This window comes from Chiloscyllium plagiosum, unplaced genomic scaffold (assembly GCF_037043375.1).
Source record: "Chiloscyllium plagiosum isolate Xiang-an unplaced genomic scaffold, Cpla_swu_hap1 HiC_scaffold_7, whole genome shotgun sequence".
Classification (NCBI taxonomy): domain Eukaryota; kingdom Metazoa; phylum Chordata; class Chondrichthyes; order Orectolobiformes; family Hemiscylliidae; genus Chiloscyllium; species Chiloscyllium plagiosum.
In genome coordinates this window covers 44,011,733-44,023,375 of record NW_028270145.1, presented here as the reverse complement: position 1 = coordinate 44,023,375, position 11,643 = coordinate 44,011,733, and the positions used below count along the sequence as shown (strand labels likewise).

Sequence of the window (11,643 nt, the reverse complement as noted above, 5' to 3'; positions counted from 1 at the left end):
CACTTCCTTTGGCAGTTCATTCCATACACGCACCACCCTCTGCATGACAACGTTGCTCTTAGATCCCTTTTAAATCTTTCTCCTCTCACCTTAAACCTATGCCCTTTAGCTCTGGACTCTGGACTCTGCTTCCCTGGGGAAAAGACTATTCACCTTATCCATTCCCTTCATGATTTGATAAACTTCTATAAGGTCACCTCTCAGCCTCTGTGCTTTAGGGAAAATGCCCCCAGCCTATTTAACCTCTCCTTATAGCTCAAATCCTTCAACTCTGGCAACATTCTTGTAAATATTTTCTGAACCCTTTCAACAACACCTTTCCTACAGTAGGGAGACCAGAATTGAATACTTTATTCCAAAGCAAACTGCAATGTTAGCATTCATTTCGAAGAGGGCTAGAATACAAAGCTGAGGCTGCAAAAGATTCTGGTCAGACCATATTTGGAATATTGAGAGTGGTTTTAAGCCCCATATCTAAGGAAGGATGTGACAGCCTCGTAGAAGGTTTACGAGAATGATTCCAGGGATGAAGAGTTTGTCAAATGTGGAGTGATTGAGGAATCCAGGTCTGTACTCGATGGCGTTTCGAAGGATGAGTGGCGGATTTCAGAATACTGAGAGGCCTGGATAGTGTGGACATGAAAAGATGTTTCCTCTAGTAGGAGAAACGAGGACCTGAGGGCACAGCCTCAGAGTGAAAGGGCCACCATTTAAAAAGATGATGAGAAATTTCTTCAGCCAGAGGCTGGGAACCTATGGAGCTCATTGCCACAGAAGGCTGTCGAGGCAAGTCATCGAGTGTATTGGGTATGAAAGCTAATCAGACTTTGCTTGCAGTTGTCAACATGGTAGAACATGAGCCAGATGCAATAGCAGAGTCAATGTGATGCAGCAGAGAGAACATTGTGACACTAACCCCTGTGAAGTGTAGAAGGTCACTGTCCTTTCTGTGGTATTTCTGAGTATTCCTCTGGACCACGGAAACAGTACTGATCAAGCTGGCAACCTTGGACCAGGCTGGTAGAGTCTGGTGCTCTTGGGGGAAGAGTACATCCCTCCTCTGCACCACCTTGTCCATCAGGATCTCCAGATGACTGTCCACAAAGTGGGGCACCAGTTTCTCCTTATCTTCCATGTCCACAGAAAATGTCACAAACTATGTAAGGCAACAATCTGGACTGATAGTGCTTTTCCAAGCACACAATGGCCATTGAAACTTGGGGCCAGTGCTACAGATGCTGGTCCATTCCAGTATATGCCAGCACTTGCAGGTTCTTCCAGATTTGGCAAGTGGGAGAGTTTAGCTAACATCATGATTGGGACAAAAACACAAGTAAACTCATGAGATCCATGAAATTCACAGCTGAAAAAAACATAAGATTTAGCTTGGTAACTCTGATTTTGTTTCCGCACATATTGCCTGACATTTCTGGCATCTACAGGGTTTTACTTTGTATTTGGAGGTAAATAGTTGCTGTTATAACAAATTAATGTAGTTGGTATCAACCGTATTTCTCAGTTGCACACAGTGATTACATCATAAAGATGTCCTGTTGTCATTGCAATCAAATCAGGTCATCATAACAGTCCTTAACGCTGGGATTCACCGTAATCATATTTTGATCTCTGCTTTCAAATCCAAAATGCTAATATTGTGAACAATAACATCAAAGCAGAAAAGTATGTTTGAAGGCTAACATTCTGAAAACATTCAGATAAAACAGAAAATGCTGGAAATACATATAAGGTCAGTCAACATTTTTGAAAGAAAAGGCAATTCAGTAAGCTTCAGTTGTATATCCCTAAACAAAACTTAAGAGTGAATGGTCAACACTCATTGGTAAAAATGAATAAAAGGTTTAAGGTAATATAAATCATGTAGCACAAGTTATTTCAATGTGGTCTATGACAAGGTTTGACTGTATCAAGATGTGAGTAGGAGCTTGATTAGATTTTTAACTTGAACTGTAGAATTTGCAGGCAATCTTGAAACATGCCATCACTCTTTCTGCATAGCCATTTAGTGATGAATTTGTCAAGAATATATTTCTGCAAAAAAAATTCTGAAATGACATTGGTAAAGTATGGCTAAGCTGTTTACCCAGTCCAACCTTGATTATCCGAACATCAATTATTTAAATTTCAGATTATCCGAACAAGATCTCAAGGTCCCGTAAAAACAGCATTAGGCAACTCAGCAATCAGTTATCAACTAAATGACATTATGGCGTGCATTGCTGGATAACTGAGAAATGTTTGATAACTGGCACTCAAATTACCACTTGTTTACGATAGATCAGTTATTGGTTAAATGGCATTATGGCGTGCATTGCTGGATAACTGAGAAATGTTCGGATAACTGGCAGTCGTAAATTACCGCTTTTTTATAATCAGATTGGTTAGCCAAATGACCAATTATCCAAACAAAATACTCTGTGCCCATCTCGTTTGGATAATCGAGATTCTACTCTATATGTTCAGGCTTTGCCCTGACAACTAAATTTCCAAGGCTCATAGTAACGCTGAAGTGAAGCAGAAGGAGATGACCTCTATCAGATATTCGGAGCACACTATCCTCTCATGTGATGTGGAGCCCTAACTTTGAGCCAGGTTGTACTTAGAGCTACAATATTGGTGCCAAACAGCTTTGCTTCCCACCAATGCTACACTTAGAAGCTTAATTTTATGTGGACACAGACTAAAAAGAGTTTTATCAGCAGTTATAAATTTGCTCAATGCTATTAAAACCATGACAAGCTGGATTGGGGGTTAGATTGGTGGTTAGTTTGGTGATGGAAGGGGATAATTGTGGGCGGCACGGTGGCACAGTGGTTAGCACTGCTGCCTCACAGCGCCAGAGACCCGGGTTCAATTCCCACCTCAGGCGACTGACTGTGTGGAGTTTGCACGTTCTCCCCGTGTCTGCGTGGGTTTCCTCCGGGTGCTCCGGTTTCCTCCCACAGTCCAAAGATGTGCATGTCAGGTGAATTGGCCATGCTAAATTGCCCGTAGTGTTAGGTAAGGGGTAAATGTAGGGGTCTGGGTGGGTTGCGCTTCGGCGGGTCGGTGTGGACTTGTTGGGCTGAAGGGCCTGTTTCCACACTGTAAGTAATCTAATCTAATTGTCTCTCAATTTCTCCAGCAAAATCCTGCTTCCTATTCCAGACTTTTGCCACGCTTGGGTTTAACTTCTCAGTATTAATTTGAACTGTAAATTATATCTACTTACCTTTGTACTCAACTTTGTGTCCTCCCCAAAGTACTTTTAAATTATATATACACCTGATATACATCTGTATGTGACTCTAACATTTCCAGGTTCATTAAATGATACTTATTGTCTCAACTTTCCCCAGCTGTGTTTCTAATTTTTGTTTTTGCCATTCTATTTTTCTTGCTATTCACTTCTTGTGAATGCTATCCAGATCAAATAATTCCTTTACCGTACCTACGATCCCAAGGTTCCTCATTTTCAATTGTTTGACCTACCTGTAGCCTCTGTTAGGCTCACTGGCTTCTCCTTTCTGGTTGTTTATTTGTTGAATTATCCCTTCTTGGCTCCTTTTTAAATTTTCAAGCTTAAGGCACGTCCTTTGATTCTATACATGTCCGTTATTTCTCCCTTTGGCCCTGTGTTCCCAACACATTGGTCATTTAATCTCTTGTGTTATTCATTACATCACTTTTGTTCTTTTTTATCCTCTTCCTTTCATTTATTTAAAACCTTTTATATTTTTTGAATTCTTTTGAAGACTGATTGACCTGAAAGATTAAGCATGTGGACAGTATTTGATGGAAGCGACAGGGATCTTACCCACTAGTTGGAGAGGTTTCCCATACATTTTTCCTCAATGGCAACAAGATGATACCCATAGGAACATCATTAACTGTTTCAATTGGCAACAGAGCAGGGAGGCCATTGGGGCGGCACAGTGGTTAGCACTGCTGCCTCACAGCTCTAGCGTCCCAGGTTCGATTCCAGCCTCAGGTGACGGTCTGTGTGGAGTTTGCACATTCTCCCTGTGTCTGTGTGGGTTTCCTCCCACAGTCAAAGATGTGCAGATCAGGTGAATTGGCCATGCTAAATTGCCCCATAATGTTAAGTCAATTAGTCAGAGGGGAATGGGAATGAGTCTGGGTGTGTTACTCTTCGGAGGACTGGTTGGACCGAAGGGCCTGTTCCCACACTGTAGGGAATCTAATCATGACCCTCTTGCCCTGGACTTAACTGGACCAATAGCAAAAAGGCAGTGGTCCATACCTAGCATCCTTCTGCCAAATTAAATGCTACCTGCATTATCCTCCCTGTGTTTTTCTCTTTCCATAAATGCTCCCTGACCTATTTCCCAGCCTTTTCTGTTTTTAGGTCATATTGCCAGAATCCATAGCATTTTGCTTTTGTATTTTAGATTGAAATTTACTTAACGCTTGATGAATTGAGAACCCAATTACATCAATAATGGGAACAGTGCATAGCAAATTGCAAGATATTTAAAGTATCTGCAGCTTCAGCCTGGAAGGACACAAGTACATAAGTATTCATCACCACAGTCACCTTAGTAATTGCTGGCAATGTAATTATTTTCACAATTTGAAGTTGGAATTATTGCTGCAGCAGGTGGCAGGTTTCAGTGAGGACTTTCTTATTGTAATGCTGATGTCTCATATAGTGTACCACTTTGTCAAGCTGCATGACAACATTGCTGTCACCAAGTATGGGACAATTTTCAGTCAAGATGATAATGACATTGGGTATTATGATCTGATAATCCAGAGAATTATGACTAAAGATGGTTATCCCAGTGAAGATTTCTTACTTTAAATCCCACCCCATCATCGGAAAAAGTTTGGGACTACATATAGAGCTTTTTGGAGCAAGTTGTCATCCAAAATTGTTTAGTCCATTTACCACCCCCATTGTCCTAATGCTTCTTTTAACTGAAGGGATGTTGTGCCTCAATATCCTTTGTGAAGCCAGGTTTGCTTATGTGTAATCATAAGCCAGGTTTGCTTATGTGTAATGTATGGAAGCACATAGCGCATGGCCTTCAAATCACTTCTGTATACCAGGTGCCTGAGTAGATAGGGTCTTTACCATGATACCACAAGTTACCCAAAGAGATGTTGTTGAATTCTATAATTCTGCAAGTCAACCTGCAGATCTGCAGTGATAGTTCTACATCTTTAAGCATGTCAGCAGACCAGTCAATGTGCTATAAAGTCTCTTTGTGCTGAAATGATGCTGCATTCTTTGATCCATCAGTCAAGGTGCTCTATTCCAATCTACCTAGATCTCTTTTTCTCTTAACGTTTAGCTATTAAAATTCCTCTCACTCCCACTACCTCCTCCCCACTCCAATTCTCTGGACTGTTTGGCTGTTCTCAGCCCCTCGTGGGATGTCAATAATTCAATTTCTGCTTGCAGCAAGGCTGAATCTTGAACAGGCTGGGTGTGTAAGCTGACATGACCATAGGGACATGGACTGTACTTGTCACAATATCCTGAAAGTGAAGGGCATCAAAAGGATGTCAATGAAGGAGGCAAAGCATCTGCACCTGGAGGACAAAAAGGGGAAAAGGGTGTCAGGAAATCCTCTGTAATTTGGGGAGTAACTTCAACATCTGCTTTGGGAAATGTAGCATCTGCATTTCCTGCACTCTGCCTCATATGAACAACCATGGAAAAAGAAATGAACTACATCTTATGGAATAGGGAAGGGCAATGGCCAGAAAAGGGGAGACTTTCCGTTGGGCCAGTCTATGGAGTTTTGGGGCAGACATGTCAGTTACTATAAATAATGAGATAGCTCATAACAAACTAAAACATAAATTGCTGGAGAAACTCAGCAGTTCTAGCAGCATCTGCGGAGAGAAAAAAAGTTAAGTTCCAGTCCCTTCTTCAGAACTGTTCTGAAAATGTTAACTGTTTATCCAGTAATTCATGTTTTTGTTTATTTAAGGCTGAGTTAGATAATTGATCAGTAGGGGAATCAAGTGTTAGTGAGAAAGGGCAGGAAAGTTGACATGAGGAATGTTGCATTAAGCATCATCCTATTGAATGGTGAGCAGATTCGAGGGGCAGAATGGCTTACTCCTTTTCCTATTATGGATCTGAGGAGGGGTCACTCAACCCAAACGTTAACTCTGATTTGTCTCTACAGATGCTGCCAGACCTGGTGGGCTTTTCCAGCAATTTCTATTCTGGTCCCTGTTTCTTATGTATTTTTTTCAGATTTCCAGCATCCACAGTTTTTGTTTTATATTAATTCAGAAAAATATTAATGTTCGAATTATAATGATGTAAACGGGTAGAACAAAAGACTCTGACTTGGGGGAGTGTGTGGGAGGTGTAGAACCATGATTAAGTCCTTTCAGGATGACTGACATCAGTGATCCCTGCTGATGTGCACACACAAGTGGAACTAGGACAGAACAAGAAACTTTATAATTCTACAAGCCAATCTGCAGTGCTGGTCTTACATGTTTAAGCATGTCAGATCAGTCGATTTGCCACAGACAAACTCCCTAAACATTCCTATTAACACTATGACGATAAAGTCATTTCTCTCTACGCCATTTGATCTCACAAGACTCATTGCTCTTTGGGCGTTTCTGTATAATTTGGGAAGCAGCTTGGCTGATTTCCATTCAGTCTCACACTGATTGGAGAAACGTTGCGGCTGCACTGAGCAGCCAATACTTTCCACGCTCACCCCTTGGAAGGAAACACAATCTACTAAAGAGAGTGACGCTTTTCCCATCGTGCAGCTCCGCTCTTACAGTTGGAGATTTTCCGCCATTTTTGAAAGTGCACAGAATTGGTGCAGGAGGCAGTTGCTAAGAGGCGGCGAAGAAGCTGCTGGAGGAGACGGCGGGGAGGTGAAGAAGGAACTTGCAGGAGGAGGAGGAGGAGGAGGCGGCGGCGAAGAAGGAGCTCGCTGGAAGAGGCGGCAGCGGGGTGAAGAAGGAGCTGCTGGATCTCGGGTCTATGTGTCGCTCGCACGCTGCAAGCGGCGGCCATGGAGTTCCAAGGTAAGAACCGGCTCAACGGCTGAGCGCGAGCCCCATGGCCAGGGTCCGGTAGCGCGAGGCCGCGCGAGCTGGGGTTTGGGGCCGGTTGGTTGGTTGTGTGTGTGTGCGCGCGGTTTGGGAGATGGCGGGGTGTTGAATGGGTGCTGTGTTGTTGGGGGAAGGGAGAGAGTCGGTGTGGACCCGGCTCTGGTACCGTAGCAGGAGCTCGTCAGACGAAGGAAGTGAAGCGGTGCCACTCGCACATGGACGTAGGGAAAAGGCTTCCCCCGGTGTTTAACTGTTTCAATCAACTTTTGTCATCCGGACATGGGATGTTGGGAACGAATTAATATCCGACAGCTCCGTTTGTTTATGGATCGCCATATGAGGAGATTTTTATGTGTATTACATGCAGGATCGCAATTTATTCACCGGGCAAAAGTGAGGACTGCAGATGCTGGAAACCAGCGTTTATTCACCGGGGCCTAGTTGACTGATCTTTATGGGTGGAATTCCGGCACTGAATCGAGCCAGTGCCGTTTCTTTTTCGGAAGGTTTACCTTGCTCAGAATCAGTGTTGAACCAGACTTATTTAATGGTTTGTAATTTGTGACCCTATCTGGCCGTTGCAATTCTTAAAATTTATTTAACGTAGTTATCACATAATGACCTTTCCACAGGCGGCTGTACAATGAAAGATACATTTTTTAAGAGTGTGGTTCTTATGAGCAAAGCCCAGCCACATGGGTTACAAGAGAATGCTAAATAGTCAGCCACGGATGGCCAGCCAACGCCCTTACGTACAACGTAAGAGTTTAAAAAGATTATTAATTTGAAGAAGTTATATCAGGTTGTTGCCTTCGACCTCTAAGTTCATTGCCAGTTGTTTTTTAAAGGCCTAGCTAGTAAAGGAAGCACATCTTGTTTCTGGATCGACATATTTCCTGTAAGGACTGCAGATGCTGCAATCTGTACTGAAAACAAGTGTTGGAGATCACAGCGGGTCAGACAGCATCCACTGAGAGAGAGAACAAGCAAACGTTTCAAGTCTACGTGAATCATCTTCAGAGCTGAAGTGACTGTTCAGCTTAGAATGATCTGTTGCGTCTTGGAAAGCAGACTGATGGAATCGGTGCCCAAACGTCTTGCATTGTGGCCTTGCATATGATAAGCTTAGGTCATCAGAATCAAGTTGTTAATGATTTCAGGCTCTCAACACCATACGAGTGTGAGGTATGCATGAGGAATGTAAGGTGGTGTGAAATAGTTATTCAAATAAGATGTAATTGAAGATATAAATTTCACTTAGGTAGGAATAGATGTTGTATTCAGACATTAATCTCCAAGACCAGTTGTTTGTGCTTGGATCAGTTTAAATCATTCTTGTGGTGCATTGCCTTGATGTAATTAGAATAGATCAGGTTGATACTTGCACGTAAGTCTGGTGGAAAGCTATTCTGTCTGCTGTGTTTGTTGGTTCCTTGAGAGGAGTTATTTAAAATTAACTACTTTTAGAGTAACATGTCAGACTTCTGAAGAAGGGTCACTGGACCCAAAATGTCAACTCTGCTTTCTGCCTGCATATGTTACCAGACCTGCAAAGGTTTTCAGCAATTTCTATTTTTATATCAAGCTTCCTTGCTTTCAAGTTTATAACTTTTATGGCTGTAAATGGTGAATTCTGGGAATGAAAAATGTTGATAGAAGTGAACTGAAGAGAACTACTTTAAACACTTGCTTTCTACAATGTATACGAGTGTAAAATTGTCAAATTACTAACTGCTTCATTTTATCCTGTTCTTTGGTAGTTGAACATTCTACCATTACGGTTAATTTCTTGGACCAGCTTATTCGATCTCTTCAACTTCCTTTGGGTTACCCCAAAATAAGCAAGTGCAGTTTTCCTTGTAAGTCATAGATTCATAAACCAAGAGGCCTTCTTTGTCACATGAAACAAAGACAGTAATACTTTTCCAAATCGGTTGTGACTGACATGACTTGTGAATTGGTGTTTATATTGCAGTGATCTGCAAGTCTGGGAATTTGCTTATATCAATAGCATATCTAGCAGATTAAAAGTAAAATTGCTTCAGAGTGAACCTGAGAAATACACTCCTTGAGCATTTTTGCACAGGTAGTAGTATAACATTGAGCTTCATACTTGATTAACAATAAGGCTAACGTTGCAGGTAGAATCAGAATAAAATAAATCCTAAATCAGTTCCCAGGCTAGAGGCATGTTCAAATGAAATAGCTTCAAGAGTCTGATGCAGAAGCTGTGTCCAGCCAACTTAGTTTTTTTAAAATTAGATTCCCTACAGTGTGGAAACAGGCCCTTCGGCCCAACCAGTCCACACCGACCCTCCGAAGAGTAAGCCACCCAGACACATTTCCCTCTGACTGATGCACCTAACACTATGGGCAATTTAGCATTGCCAATTCACCTAACCTGCACACCTTTGGACTGTGGTAGGAAACCAGAGTACCTGGAGGAATCCCACACAGACACAGAGAATGTGCAAACTCCACACAGTCAGGCGCCAGAGGCTGGAATCAAACCTGAGGCCCTGATGCTGTGAGGCAGCAGTGCTCAACACTGAGCCACTGTGCTGCGGTGCTTACACTTTTGCAAAATGAGAGCATGAAAAGGAACCCAGTGTAATTTGGAAGGGACAATGTTATTACTCGTTTAGTTTGTCCTTTTATGATTTGGAAATTTAAACAGACCAATCAGACTTACAATTTAACATAATGAAGAAGAGACAGCCAGCAAAATGGTCCTCTGGGCATGATCAGACATGGCCTGTGATAGTAATTGGCTATGGTAGCCCACAGGAAATGTCTGTATGCACACGCGCTGTTGATGTCACTGGTGGGATTTAGGAGGTTGGGGACAGGGGCTGTCTTCCCTGGCAGTATCGGCAGAGGGAGTCTCCTTGGGACTGTCTCCTCTTCATTATGTTAAATTGGAAATCTGGTCTGTTTAAATTCCAATCATTAAAGCACAAACTAAATGTCCGTTCCAAATTGTGCTGGGTTCCTTTTCATGCTCTCATATTTTGCACCCCTTACAGTTAGCATTTGTGGCCTTTTATGTCAGTGTTTTACTACTGTTATGATTAATGGATACATAATAATTTGGGAAACCAAGATCTGTCCATATTAGTATCTTGAATGTAAATCACATGCAATTCACAGAACAAGATTGATTGTTCAACGAAACTCATCTGTGCTCGAGTTTACACTCCTGCATGAGTCTTTCTTTTCGCACCCATCTTTATTTCATCTTGTCTCTATTTCCTTCATTACTTCCTCATGCTTATAAAGCTTCCCTTTTAAATGTGTCTTTGATATTTGCCTGAATTGTTCTGTTGAGTAGTAATTTCCACATTGTAACCACCCTCTGGGTAAATAGGTTTGTCCTGAATTCTTCTTCAGGCATAATTGTCAACTGTCTATTCTAAGCCCATTAGTGTTGACCTCTTCCATAGGTGGACCTGTCTCAGCAAGTCTATTCTATCAAATCTTTTTAATTTTTAAATCATCACTAGAAAAGTGAGTGTTCTTCACTTAAGAACAATGTAATATTGATATTGCAATATTATATATTCAAGTCTATTTGCATATATTGTATTGCTTTTATATTCTAAGGATCTCTTTCTCTTGATTATAGGATCTGAACCAATGGCATTGGGATCGCCAACATCTCCTAAGCCAGGTGCAGGTGCTCAGTTTTTACCTGGTTTCTTAATGGGAGATTTACCAGCCCCAATAACTCCTCAACCACGGAACTTTTGTGGCACTTTGGCAGGAATAATGGACATACGATCTCCTTTTGGAGGCAAGTGGGGTCAAGCAATGTCTTTGGGAAACAATGACATTTGAGTTGACATTTAATTTTTATTTGGAAAGTTCAGTTTTAATTTTAATATATACTAGGTGATGGGTGAGGTATTTGGATATTTTTCATGTTTTCAGTAAATACTTTAACTGAAACAACTTACTCTGATACTCACTCTGTTAAACAAAATTGATAATTCTCCTCAATACTATGCTGCTTTGGTAGAAAGTTGTGATCTGCAAACTTTTCATTATGTTCTTTAATAGGGAATACTTCAGTAATAATGGCTGAATCTAGATTTTGAAATAATATAGATGTTGCAATAATATAGATGTTGCATTAAAACTTCAGGGCTTTGATTAAGTCTGAATATTACATGTGACAAAGCCTCCACATTTTGGAGAAATCATTGCATATGTTGCTATGTTTTCATGTCTAATCTGTTAAGTTTTATTTTAGTGTTATTTATTATTTATCCATAAATATGAAGTTACAATCATACAATACCAGGTTATAGTCCCACAGGTTTATTTGAAAGCACAAGCTTTCAGAATGCTGCACCTTCGTCAGGTATCTAGGACACAAAATTTACTTTTATAAAAGATCAATCTATGTTGTGGTTCTGTTCGCCGAGCTGGAAGTTTTTGTTGCAAACGTTTCGTCCCCTGGCTAGCGACATCATCAGTGCTTGGGAGCCTCTGCGAAGCGCTTCTTTGATGTTTCCTCCACAAACTCCATCAACAAACACATCGACCTGGACCCAATATACCAACCACTACAGCGGACAGCTG

General features: G+C 41.4%; 1 protein-coding gene across 2 annotated transcripts in view; it reads left to right on the top strand.

Annotated features, from left to right (window-relative positions):
- Positions 1 to 6,787: 6,787 nt before the first annotated feature.
- nup35 (nucleoporin 35) overlaps positions 6,788 to 11,643 on the top strand; it is a 30,295-nt gene continuing 25,439 nt past the window's right edge. The window contains exons 1-2 of one of the 2 annotated variants that reach the window (XM_043693451.2): positions 6,788 to 7,032; positions 10,685 to 10,852. In XM_043693451.2, the coding sequence (XP_043549386.2) occupies positions 7,020 to 7,032; positions 10,685 to 10,852 (181 nt within the window). In that variant the 5' untranslated portion in view covers positions 6,788 to 7,019. Of the gene's footprint in view, positions 7,033 to 7,359; positions 7,610 to 10,684; positions 10,853 to 11,643 lie in introns of those variants that run through there. The other variant, XM_087988963.1, reaches the window with a different exon arrangement.